At 49.1% G+C, this 13,214-nt stretch overlaps 2 protein-coding genes across 3 annotated transcripts in view; one reads left to right on the top strand and one right to left on the bottom strand.

Moving 5' to 3' along the window:
• The window catches only part of RRAGB (Ras related GTP binding B), a 38,399-nt gene extending 37,835 nt beyond the window's left edge, over positions 1-564 (bottom strand). For both annotated transcript variants that reach the window (XM_036305129.1, XM_036305131.1), the window contains exon 1: positions 417-564. In XM_036305129.1, coding sequence (XP_036161022.1) covers positions 417-544 — 128 coding nt within the window. In that variant the 5' untranslated portion in view covers positions 545-564. The remainder of the gene's footprint in view (positions 1-416) is intronic.
• Positions 565-5,619: 5,055 nt separating this feature from the next.
• Positions 5,620-6,904, top strand: MAGEH1 (MAGE family member H1). The gene has a single exon (XM_036305947.1). It carries the CDS (start codon positions 5,900-5,902, stop codon positions 6,557-6,559), a length of 660 nt encoding a protein of 219 aa, XP_036161840.1. The 5' UTR covers positions 5,620-5,899; the 3' UTR covers positions 6,560-6,904.
• The last annotated feature ends 6,310 nt before the right edge of the window (positions 6,905-13,214 follow it).

The following is a 13,214-nucleotide window of genomic DNA, read 5'->3' as shown; positions in this document are numbered from 1 at the left end:
CACTTCCTCCCAGGACCAAATTACAACTAAATTATAAAATAATCAGCCTGAATAACCAATTAAAAATTAGGTGAACAGAGTCTTATAATCGAGGATTTACAGAAGAAGCCATATTGAGACAGGTAAGAAAGGCGGAAATACTGAAAGGGCTGGCCCTGCACCCACATGTGGCAGTTGAGAATCTGGAGGGATATCTGAACTGCAAAGGTCCCCCCAGAGGAGTGAGGAATCTCACCCCGTGCCAAGCTCCCCTGACAGTGGCAGAGCTACCACTGTCACCAAGTTTGAATCTGTGACATAATATCTACTGTGAAATTCAGTGAGGATTCTGTCTGAAGGGAGAGACAGGAGTGTGCTAAAGAAACAGGCACCCTCTTAAAGGACCAGCTAACAAAATTTCTTTTACAGCCACTCACCCTGCTCTCTGGTGACGTGAAGGCGGCTTGGAGTGGACTGGCTTGTGTAGCCTCAGGGAGCGTGTTGAAGGGACAAACACCAAGGTCTCTTTGCTTGGCCCCTCTCCTGCACCAACTGCAGACGCCATCTTTCCTTTCCTGGGTTGAGCACTCCACTTAGTATAGAATCAGCTTTGAGGAATGCACTAGCCCCACCCTTCTGACTCCCTATGGCCCCACCCTGCCAAACTCAAGCCTAGCAGAGTAGTCTGCTGACTACAGCCAGCCTGGACTGAGGTATAGACTTTCATGCGGGGATCTTAAGGAAGTCTAGGCAAACTTGGCAGGAAAGTGGCAGAGACACACAAGAGACTGAGTTGTATGACTCTAGGGCAAGGGCCATTTTTCCCTCACACACCTGAAAGACTCCACCATTCCTGTGCATAACCTTCCCTCTACACGACCAAATCTTGGTCTGTTTTAACCTGATGAACTCTGCTGGTTTCACCCTGATGACTGCCTGAGAGCCCAACCCATCAGAGAGGCCCGTGGGTTCCAGAAGGGTGGTGGCTGTCCTTGGTACAGTCTGAGACTTTTGCTGAGTGGCCTCTGAACTACCACTGTCACCAAGTTTGAATCTGTATAAACCTGGTAAACACCACCTGCTTCTACATGGTGACTCACTGAGAGCATAACACATGCAACTCAAATACTGCCAGAGGCTCCTTTAGTGACTGAACCTAACAGACATGTGAATCTCTAGGTGCCTTGGGCCTTTTGCTGACCTGAACCTGGGTTCAGTGCTGGCGGAAGATGGCCTTGATATGCAGCTTGACCCCTCCCATGGGCACCAAGGCCCAGCAGAGGGAGCCACAAACTGTGGATCACTTTGTGGCTCCAGACAGATAGCCCAGGGCCAGTCACAAGCAGTGTCTGAAATGACCTACACCAGAGTCTCTTCCAGAGTCTCTCTCAAGAAGCCCCAGAACTAACACATCAGGTGGTAGACTTCAGGCCACATCAGAGGGGCCAGGTCTTGCATAGCACTATGGTTAGGGTCAAACCTCATAGTCAGCCAGCCTGAAGGTCAACCCCAACCACAGACAGGCCAACAGTAATCAAGACTAAACTACCTCAGGCGAGCTCATATAACCTACAAAAGATACATTCCTGCAGCACCTAGCTCAGGTGATCAGGGAGATAGACTACTGAGCCCTATAGGACACCTACTATATATGGCTACCAAACCAAGACATAGCAGATCTACATAATACACAGAAACAAATACAGAGAGGAAGCCAAAATGGAGAGACAAATAAAAGTGCCCCAAATTAATTAACTGGATAATTCCTCAAAAAAGAATTAAATGAAATGGAGTCAACAATCTACCAGATACAGAGTTCAAAACAATGGTTATAAGGATGCTCAAGGAAGTTAGGGAAAAAATGAACTCAGTGAGAACTTAAAAAAAAAGAGAGAGATAGTAAACATTAGAAAAATCACACACAAAAAAGAACCAGTCAGAAATAAAGAATACAATATCTGAAATAAAGAATACACTAGAAGGAATCAATAACAGATTAGGTGAAGCACAGGATGGAATCAGAAACTTGGAAGACAAGGTAGCAGAAAACACCCAATCAGAGCAGCAAAAAGAAAAAAAAATTAAATGAGGAAAGTCTAAGGGACCTCTGGGACATCTAGCATAGCAACATCCGCACCATAGGGGAACCAGAAGGAGAAGAGAGAGAGCAAGGTATTGAGAAGATGTGTGAAAAAATAATGGCTGTATATTTCCCTAACTTGCTGAAGTTCAAAGTCACACAAGTCCAGAAAACGTAGAGAGACCCAAACAAGGTGAACCTAAAGAGGCCCACACCAAGACATGTCATAATTAAAATGGCAAAGGTTAAAGACAAAGAGAGAATCTTAAAAGCAGCAAGGGAAACACAGTTAGTTGCCTACAAGATTGTTCCCATAAGACGGTCAGATGATTTCTCAAAAGAAACATTTCAGGACAGATGGGATTGACATAACCACAATGGTATGAAACTAGAATTGAACCACAAGAAAAACAAACAAACAAAAACGGAAAAACACAAACACATGGAGGTTAAAGAGCATATTACTAAACAATGAGTGGGGGCCCACTCAAGAGGAACTTATTATGTCCATATGTTGGATGAGGAGGGACTAGAAGTGGGGTAAAGCCAGGAAGGAGCCTGCTGCATAAATCTAGATAGGAAACCCTGTAAGTCAGAGTGGTGGTAATGGGAAATCTGATATTAATGACCCAGAGTAGAAACAACAATGTCTGAGGTATCAGGGGAAGTGAGCCAAAACAACTCCTGACTATCATCTGTCAAAGATTTGATATCAAGCCAGTTATTATGTCTGTCACGACATGAGATGCCTCATACATACATTGGGCATTCTAATGAGTGTGACCACCTAGAGATAATGCACATTAAGAATGGCAGAAGGCCCTATGCTCATAGTGGCACAATTTACAATAGCTAAGATTTGGAAAATGCCTACATGCCCATCAGCAGATGAGTGGATTAGAAAACTGTGGTACATCTACACAATGGAATACTATGCTGTGGTAAAATAGAAGGAATTATTACCATTTGCAACAGCATGGATGGAACTGGAGAGCATTATGCTAAGCGAAATAAGCCAGTCAGAAAGATAAATATCACATGATCTCACTCATTTATGGAATATAATGAACAACATAAACTGATGAACAAAAACAGATCCAGAGACAGTGAAGCATTGATAAGATGGTCAAACCTCAGAGGGAAGGTAGGGGAGAGTGGGGGTAAGGAGGAGAGATCAACCAAAGGGCTTGTATGCATGCAGATAAGCCTAACCAATGGACACAGACACCAGGGGGTGAGGGCATGAGTGGGGGTGGGGGACAATGGAGGGATAAGGACACATATGTAATACCTTAATCAATAAAGAAAAAAAGTTATGACCATAAAAAAGAATGGCAGAAGGAAGTTATTTATTATTGATATTATGAATAACAACAAGCTGCATCTAGTATATATGATAAGGAAAGAAACATAACATGGTTAATAATAAGTGTTTTTGTTAATGGTTATGAATAACTGTTATTTCAGTTAACAGCTGGGAGAGCTTTAATGTACTTGCTTACTTATTTTCAGGAGGCAGATATTTCACCTCCCTCTCAGAGTCATTCCAACCCTTAAACAGAAAGCATGAAGGACTAGAGTTCCCAAGGAAAAGGCATGTCCAGGAGTAATCGGGGAGGGACTCTAAAGCCTACCAGTGATATGCAACTAGGGTCCACAAGAGCACACAGGCTGATTTCATGAGTATAATATTTGGCAGCTTTTGTTCATATTATCCCTGATACCACTTGACGTGAGTCAGTACCCTGAAGACCCCAGAGAATCTTAGGGTGAATTTTAGGAAGTACCATCACTCCTGTGATAATGCAGAGTTGGCTAATCAGCTCACTTTGAAGTGAAAAACATAAAGGTATTAAGAAAAAAAAAGAAAAGGAACTCATAGACACAGACAATATGATGATTACCAGGGGGAAAGGGGCATGGGAGGAGGTAGAAGAGGGTAAAGCGGGGGAAAATGATGATGGAGGAAAACTTGACTTTGGGTGATGGACACACAATGCAATGTACAGATGATGTAGTATTATAGGCTTGTACACTTGAAACCTATATAATTTTATTAACCAATTTCACCCAAATAAATTCATTAATTTTTTTTAAAGAAAGATACACGGTGCTTTCCCTAATTACTTCTTTCTCATTGCTGAAACACCTTGAGCCGCAAAGGCTGTGCTTCCTGTGTGTTGAGCACTTTTCACTTATTATCTCATTTAATTCTCACAATCCTAGCAGGCCAGTGCTTTCATTAATCCCACTTTATTTTTTTAATATATTTTTACTGATTTCAGAGAGGAAGGGAGAGGGAGAGAACCATCAATGATGAGAGAGAACCATTGATCGGCTACCTCCTGCACCTCCTGCACTGGGGATCGAGCCTGCAACCCAGGCATGTGCCCTGACTGGGAATCAAACCCTGGTCTCCTGGTTCATAGGTCAACACTCAAACACTGAGCCACGCCAGCAGGGCTAATCCCACTTTAAAGACAAGGAACAGGAAGGTTAGAGAGGTAAAGTGGCTTGTACAACTTAGTATCTTGGGAATGACATAAGAAAGATATAGAGTGCTTTGCCTAAATACTCCTTTCTCAGAGGGGGCAAATATTGACTCATTGCCCTTTGGGGCAGACCAAGACAAGCTTCAGGGACAGAAGGGCCTGTGAGCAGACAGGTGGAATGTAGCTACTTGGAGATGAGAGGAAAGGAAATTCAAACAGAGGAAACGGTGAGCAAAGACCTGGGTGGGTAACTTCCAAATATGCTCCGAATTACATTCGGATTACCGAATGAAAGAAAGAAAGAAGCAAAATAAATCAGGTATCCAGGCAGACGGGAGCCTAGAAACCTCAGAGCCAACCTACACTCCACCCTCTCCCCATTTACCACTTTCACCCAATCAGACTGGAAAGCCTGTCCATCGTCACCCTAAAATGCCTTTCTGCCTCTCCATCTCCATGGCAACCGCCCTCAGGCTCATTTTCATCCCCTCTTGCTTTTATCCTAATTGCTTCCTGAGTGACCTTCCAGACAATAGTCTGCTCCTCTGCAAGGCAGCCAATCAGCGCCCTGTTTGATCATCCCCTGAATACACGTTTTCAAGGCCCTGCGTCTCTTGTGCGCTGTTTGCTTTTGCAGCTCTACGTCCTCTCGTCGCCACGTTAACTGGGTCTTAGATGGGCCCACGAATTAATTAGTGTACACATGGATGCCTTCTGAAAACAGGCCGAGTGGATGAATGCGCTGTGTAAACCAAGACAGGAAGGGAGAGCTGGGAATAGCTGACTCCTTCCAAGAATCCACGCCCCTTCCCCACCGCCACACAAATACACCCTGCCTGCCTTCCGTGGGAATGGAGAAAGAGACACATTCCTTCCCAGGGCCCGCGAGCCAATCCTGCACTAGATTGAAAAAATACATGATCCCTGTGCATTTCTCCTCTGCATACCCCTCACCTCGCCAATCCCTGGTCTTCATTTGGGATCTAGCCCCACCCCTGCAGGGGCCAGCCCCCTTTCCTATGTGACAGCGGAAGTCTGGGTGGAGGAGCCGCCCACTTCCTTTTGAGAGTTCGGGGAGTGCGTGGCAGGGGAGGCGGGGCCAATTCAGCCGAGCCTTCTCGCGCGCTCGCGGCTGGGGCGCGTGCAGGTGGCGGTTGTCCCCGCGAGTGGGCTTGCGTGGGAGTGAGCCCTGTCGCTGAGACCGTCTGGCTTCTTGCTACAAAGACTCTAGTGGCGTTGGTGGCTTCAGCGGTAGCCCCTTCTGCAGGTAGAGACAGTCGCTTTCTGCAGGGGTTCTAGGCATCCTTCCCTTAGGATTGCTGTAGGCTCAGCGTCCCTAGCCAGCGACATGCCACGGGGACGAAAGAGCAGGCGCCGCCGTAACGCGAGGGCCGCCGAAGAGAACCGCAACAATCGTAAGATACAGGCCTCAGAAGCCTCAGAGACCCCGATGGCCGCCTCTGTGGTCCCGAGCACCCCCGAGGACGACCTTAGCGGCCCGGAAGAAGACCCCAGCACTCCAGCGGAGGCCTCCACCACCCCTCAGGAAGCCTCCAGTACTGCTCAAGCGCAAAAGCCCGCGGTAGCCCGGAGCAATTTTCAAGGCACCAAGAAAAGTCTCCTGATGTCCATATTAGCCCTCATCTTCATCATGGGCAACAGCGCCAAGGAGGCTCTGGTCTGGAAAGTGCTGGGGAAGTTGGGGATGCAGCCCGGCCGGCAGCACAGCATCTTTGGAGATCCGAAGAAGGTCGTCACGGAAGAGTTTGTGCGCCGAGGGTACCTGATTTATAAGCCGGTGCCGCGGAGCTGCCCCGTAGAGTACCAGTTCTTCTGGGGACCTCGAGCACACGTGGAATCAAGCAAGCTGAAAGTCATGCATTTCGTGGCAAGGGTGCGTAACCGATGCTCCAAGGACTGGCCATGTAATTACGACTGGGATTCGGATGATGATGCCGAAGTTGAGGCTATCCTCAATTCAGGTGTTGCAGATTACTTCGCCCCTTAGGGAAATAGGGCACACAGCCTTGGGTGTGTGTGAGGGGGGCGGGGGGGGCGGGGTGTAAAGAGCTTCACAGGTACCGCAAGGAGTATATCACCTGGGTTCTCAGTTGGATATTATGGGGAAGCGGGCGCGCTGTGTTTGTATATGTGATCAGTGCTAATAGTTGGAAGTGCGAAAAAGACCATTTGCTTTGGTTATTGTAAAATTTTATTCGCTTTAATACAATGTTGTTAAAGGCCACACAATACGTTTAAAATACCATTGAAGAAAGGTATTTTTCTTTTTTTTGTCTTTGAGATTTAGTGTAACAGTTTTCCTAACGTTATACAATGAAGTCTTTTCATCATATTCTGTGATATGGTACCTATTTTATAGCATTGAGTAGTCTGTTCTTTGAAATAACCAGTAAAATGTGAAAGAAGGATGGGAGGGGGGGTGGGATTTGTTTATGTCTGACCTTTCTGAAAACCTTTGTGTCTGCTGTTGTGTAAAGAAGACTTAAAACTACCGTGCTGTTGCTTAGTTATTGCAGAATATTGGGAAAAAATAAAAGCATAATGTCCAGGACACCTTGCTCATTTACTGACCACCAATCATGTATGAATCACCAGTGTACATCCTGAAAATACTCATTGGCACACAGCCCCCAGTTCTAAAGGATGTTATAGATGACATGGGAGAGATGAATACATAAAGTGGTAGTGTCGTAAGTGCTGTAACAGAGATGAGCTTCGGGTGCCATGAACATGTAGAAAAGCTAATGTGACCAATCTTGGAAGAAGAAGAAGACATCATAGGGAGCCATAAAAATCCAAGAGTTGGCTTGGGCGATTTGAAAGGGGCATCAGAGCGTACTATGACAATTCTGTACATTGGGTACTTTTGGGATACTTAACCCAGCTGGGAGGAAGTGGCATTGGCAAAGGGAAGGGAGCATGATGGGGTGCAGTAGAAGTAGGAAGGACACCTAAATCAGCTTGACAGCAGGGCAGAGGAGAGAGGGGTGCTTGCAGGAAATAGGACATTGTGAGGCACTACAGAGATTAAAGATGTGACTGTCAGAAAACTCTGGGTGATATAACAGCCTGCGGTCTGAAAATCATATTGGAGTTGGGGAAAGGAGTACTATGGAGGCACTAAAGGCAGCGTGGACATTAGGGATAACACACTCTTCACTGAACTATTAAGGATAAGTCAAGGGAAAGTGGATAAAACGAAATGAGACGGGAAGGAGGTGAGCAGGGTCTAGGACATTAAAGGGAGGGAGCTATGTCTGGTTATAATGAGAACACACATGATTAATAATAATGATAATCCTGGAATAATGAGAAGAAATGGCTGAAGAAAAGCATACACTCTTGGATGAGGCAGAGAGATCGAACCGGGGGCATGCCTGAAAGGTGACCTGGCATTTCTCTCAGGAACTAGCGCTGGTGAGGGTGTACAAATTGTTTGAAAAGTGCAGTGCATGTGAGTCCACGGGGTGGGGCAGAATTAACATTCTGACTCTCCTTCAGCCAGTGTGGTAAATCCTGAGGACCCTCTGGCATGGTGGTGGGCCCTGGTACACACTAAGTCATGCGGGATCCGCTGCCTACCCTCCTCCAGCTTTCAGACTTACCTCATGGTACCAAGGATTCGATGCCCATCCCATCCATCCCATCACCAGGGCCTTCGGAACCCTCTACCCCACCCTTCAGCAAAGGTGGAGATGTGGGAGTCGACCCTCACATTCTTATCAGCTACAGGCAAGCAACACGCATGAGGAGCTGTGCCCCCCACCCCAAAAGTGACCACATGTACCCCCTAAAACTCAGCACTTGGTGAACGAAGTCTACAAGGAAGGTGCCCCACGTGGCTCTGTGGGGCCCTCAGGCAGCAGTTCTCGATCACACACAACAGAGGGGCCAGGGTCCCTTCTCCGGCCTTTGCCTCCAGTCAGTCCTACACTGCTTCCTGCTGTGTGCAAAGTCAAGCCCCTGTGCACAGGATGGCCGGCAAGTGACTTCTGCCAAGGGCTCAGGGACCCATAGAATGAAGCCTGCAGGCTAAGGGGGCTTCAAAGGAAAGTAGGAACTATGACCCCTGCCCCCCCCCCAGCTTCAAATTCACTCAGCAAACAAGGAACTAGAGAGCCCCCTGCGATTCGGGGAGAGCGACAGAAACTGGGCTGCGAGCAATCAAAAGGCAGGTGCCTGGCCCTGGAGGGGCCGTATTTCTCAGTACCACCCCAGTGTACACAGGCGTGACTCCGAGGTTCAGGTCAGTAACTGGCTTTCCTGTCTACAGCCACAAGGACAACAAGGGACCTATCCCAAACAGGGCCCCAGTCCATCCCACAGATCCAGAGAGTTTTCCTGCGGGCCACCTGCGGTCCCCTCTGCCTGCCACAGCACTCACAGGGCCTTGTCTACTAAAGACGCTGGTGCAGTCAGTGCAGCAGGCCTCAGTGACCCCGAATGCGGCCTCGAGTTCTCGTGGGCCAGACTGACTATAAGTCCTCCCCCTTTGATAGAAAGGGGCCCAAAGATGTCAGACGGGCCCAGGCCAGGTAGCTCCGGTGGCTAGAGCATCTTCCCCATACTCCAAGCTTCTAGGTTCTCTCCCTGGTCAGGGCACACACAAGAAGCAACCAATGATTGCATAAATAAGTGGACACAAACTCTCTCTCTCTCTCTCTCTCTCTCTCTCTCTCTCTCTCTCTCTCTCTCTCTCTCTCTCTCCAATAAATAACAATAAAAATGTCAGACAGCTCCAGGTCAGTCAGTAAGTGGGAGAGCTGCAGAGCAAAGATGTACGGAGGATCTTCTCTGTACCAGGGGCCTGCCATATATTATCTCTGCCAGGTCAGTAAAATGACACACACCCCAATTTATAGGACGCACCAGCTAGCTCAGGGGAAGAAATACTGCGCGTTCATTCCAATAATACCGGTAGGATGAGTGAGCAGCAGGTCACCCTGGAAATTCTGCTCTGACCCCCTTTGCCAGTTGGCTGAGTACACACACACACACACACACACACACACGGGAGAAGATAGCTACGTGCAGCTGCGAGCTGCAAGTGTAACGTGGGAAGGGGACGGGAGGGTCTGCAGCCTGGCCTTCAGGAGCTCAAAGTCCGATAACAAGGTGGCTACTTTTCTGTGATGTTACAAACAGCTCAGCCCCTTCCTGGGACTGGAGAATGGTCGGCGTTCTTGAGAGAAACTCCCGGCGGGGGTCAGGGTCCGGGCACAGCCACCAAATCAAAGCAGGTCCTGTCCTAGCTCTGTTCTCAAAATGTATTTCTTTTCTGATCATGGATCCACGGAGGCATCTTATGTCTTGACAGCCTTGTTCCATCCCACAGGCTCCCAGGGTCTGTAGGAAAACCTATCTATAGCTGGTAAGGTCAGTAATTATTAGACAACTGTGGCTCCATTCTCCTCCCAGGCCCTTCCCCACTATTAGATCCTGTCCGAACCCATGTTTCCTTTGGCTCTGGTGGGCAATAGCCATCCCAAGATCTCAATGGGTATTTGCAAGCGTGGCTCAAGAGCCTTAACTCAGTCAGAGAAGCAGGAAATGGGGGAAGGGGTGGGAGTCTGCCACCAGCTGCACTGACACCAGGACTGCTGGGTTCCTGAGGGCCCCAGGCGGGAGGCTCCACAGGGAAGAACAGAGGGTTGAGTGGCCTGGCCTCACCCAGCCAGGAAGCAGTTACTGCCCCAGGCCCATCCTTCCTCCCCTTGGCCTGGAGGTAAAGTGTGTCCCCATCCCTCCCCACCTCCACCCCCTGCATTGGTGCCGCAAACAGCTAACCTTCATCTGATGAGCTCAGCACTACACAGGGGCTGCATGTCCAGGGGCCATGACATGGACAGCAGGGCTGAGGGAGAGGCAGGAAAGGGGGCTTCTGGAAGGAGGTGAGGAAAACAGAATATTCACTGTTTCTTCTCCACAGATTCACACATTCTTACAGAGTCTGTGAGCATCCAGATGGGAACCAGGCTGGGAGCCTCTGTGTGTCAACCAACCGCCTAAGCTGCCCCCACCACCCAGCAGAGTTTCCACAGACTGAGTTAGAAAGATGAAGTTTAGTTGCCAGCATACCTCTGAAGTGCACTGAGATTCTGGGTCCCAGACCCTCCAGTTGTTTAGGAAGCTCAGGTATAGAGAGCCCAGAGCCCAGTGCACAGCAAGACCGGCAGCTGCCAGTCCCTGTGCACCTAGGCTGTGCCAGACACTTTGATGGCTGCTGTCATGCAGTGTCTAACTCTGGCAGCAGTCAACAGGGTGGGCCCCCCAGGCCACGTTCACAGAGGAAGAACTCGCGTCACATACCAGCAGCAGGTTGCTAGGTTCCCCTGGTCTGTCACTGACAGCCTTGGACATGGATTCAGGGCCAGCCAAGGCTAAAGCCCCAACTGTTTTACTAAAACAACTGACTGCATCCCCGGGACACCTGGCGCTCCACCAGCCCTGGGAGTCTTCTGTCTTCTCAGCACAGGCCCTGTGAGGTGAGGAAGGGCAGGCTGGGGTGGGGAGAGGAGGCCTGGGACAATGAAGTCAATGAGCCATTTGGGGATTAGAGGGACGGTCCCTTCCTGCTGATTGGTTGCGGGCACAGTCACCACGTGTCCTTGCGGGGTGGCCATGTGTGCAATGGGGATTTCCTTCCCAGACAAGTCTGTCCTTCCCATCCCCGCACATGGCTCAGCAACGTGGCCACCCAGACACTCCGTTGATCTTCAGATGCGAGGTCCTGGATGTCACATTGTGGACCCACCAAACAGCAAACTTTCTGGGCTTGCAACACTCTTCCCTCATCCCATTTTCAATCCAGAAGGCACAAGGGCCGCAGATCTCTCCTACCATGAGCAGAGGGGGAGCCTGGGGTAAGGCTCAGGCGGAGAGCAGTGAGTATCATAAACTCAGGCTGAGGGGTGTCCTCCTTGAGCCCAGTGCTGGGGCCTTGGCCTCAGCAGTCAGGGCCAGAGGACAGACCACAGCCCTGGAGGAAGGCAGGTGTGGATTCTGCCTGGCTCACATGCCCCCCTGGGAGGTGGGTAGCGGCCAGGCTCCCACTGTCTCCTTCCTTTGGAAGGAGCACAGAGCCCCCGCTTTCTGAAGGCAATGGTTTTGACCTAGTGGTGCTGTTGGAGATCAGTGGTTGCTATGAAGATGTAATGAGATCTGTATACAGGGCACTGCAGGGCTTGCACTGCCTGGAACAGTGAAACACCAAAGAGCATAAAGAAGAATGTCTCTGGAGCCATCCAGGGCTGGGAGAACAGGATTCAGGGGGGTGGGGGGGAATGGGGCTCTAGGCTGGTACAGCCCATCACCCAGCAGACACAGAGCTCACACAGGGTAGATTAAAGCAGAAGGTGGAGCCCATAAATAGCTGGTGAATATCAGGCCCCGTTCTAGACAGGTCGGTTTTTGCCGCAGCTTATGACTAATGACACCCTGGCAAATGTTATCTCAAAATAAGCAGTCCACGAGAAGTGCCCGAAATCCCTCCTGCAACTCTGACCAAGGAGGCTCTTGATCTATTCTCGGCCTACAAAGTCTCAAAAATAACTGGGCCCACGATATTTTGGACGCTGAGATTATCTAACAATTCATCTATTCACTCATTCAACACGTTTTCAAGGGTCTATTTGTGCCGGTCACAGTTCCCGTTGCCTGGGAAACTTATATGAACACACCACAGGCTCTCTTGCTGGGAAACAGAACATTGAAGGTAAACCTTTTCAATAGCACATTATACAGCGCCTTAGAAGGGCATATGTCCTCTGGGGGGGGGGGGGTACTGTGCCCACAGAGAACAGAGAATGGTGCATTGGAAACGTGAGGAAAGAAAGGGAGTATTACATTTCAATCTCATGGGTAGTCAGGGCTGTCCTCATTGGAGGGGTGACACAGCTAAGAAAGGAAGAAGGTGAGGGGATTCGCTTTACTGACACACGAAGGAAATGTTGTTCATGCAGCAACACCAGTGAGTGCGAAGGCTCCAAGGCCAGGAGCGAGCCTGTAGCAGGTCTGAGGAACGGCGGAGAGGCCAGAGTGACTGGCATGTTATGAGCAAAAGGACAAGAGTTGGCGAGACAGTCAGCGGCATTAAGAGAAGCCCATATTGCGTAGGGCCTAGGAGGCCATTGAAGAAACTGGGCTCCTGATGGCCATGAAATGTGGGGGCAGGAGGAGGGAGGTGGGGGATTGAGCAGAGGCGCAACCCTGACTCACCTTTTGAGAGGATCACTTTGAACACTTACTCTATTCAGAAGAGAGCGAAAGCCAGCAATGTAGAGGGTGGGGAGACCAGGGAGAAAGCTACAGCTGTACATCTAGCTAGAGAGGGTGGGGATTTTGACCATGCTGGTAACAGTAGATATGGCCAGAGCTGCTCAGTTTCTGGGCATATTTTGAGGTTGAGCTAATAGAATTCCTGCTGGTTTCCATGTGGAGTGTCAGAGAGGAGTCAAGGATGACGCCAAGTTTTTCTCCTCACAAGTAGTAGGAGGGAATGACGGTCAAATTATATGTGTTTTGTAGTTGGGAGAGGGGATCAAGAATGCAGTCTGTATATGTCAAATTAAGTAAATGTCCCTTTGACACTCATGGGGGTGGGGAGGCAGTTGTGTAAATTCAGTTGTGTGGAAGTCAGGAAT

This window comes from Myotis myotis, unplaced genomic scaffold (assembly GCF_014108235.1).
Source record: "Myotis myotis isolate mMyoMyo1 unplaced genomic scaffold, mMyoMyo1.p scaffold_m19_p_4, whole genome shotgun sequence".
Classification (NCBI taxonomy): domain Eukaryota; kingdom Metazoa; phylum Chordata; class Mammalia; order Chiroptera; family Vespertilionidae; genus Myotis; species Myotis myotis.
This window is presented reverse-complemented; position numbering and strand designations above follow the sequence as displayed.

What these genes read in the sequence shown, in the direction of transcription:
- MAGEH1 (XM_036305947.1), top strand. Translation starts at nt 5,900, where the DNA reads ATGCCACGGGGACGAAAGAGCAGGCGCCGCCGTAACGCGAGGGCCGCC.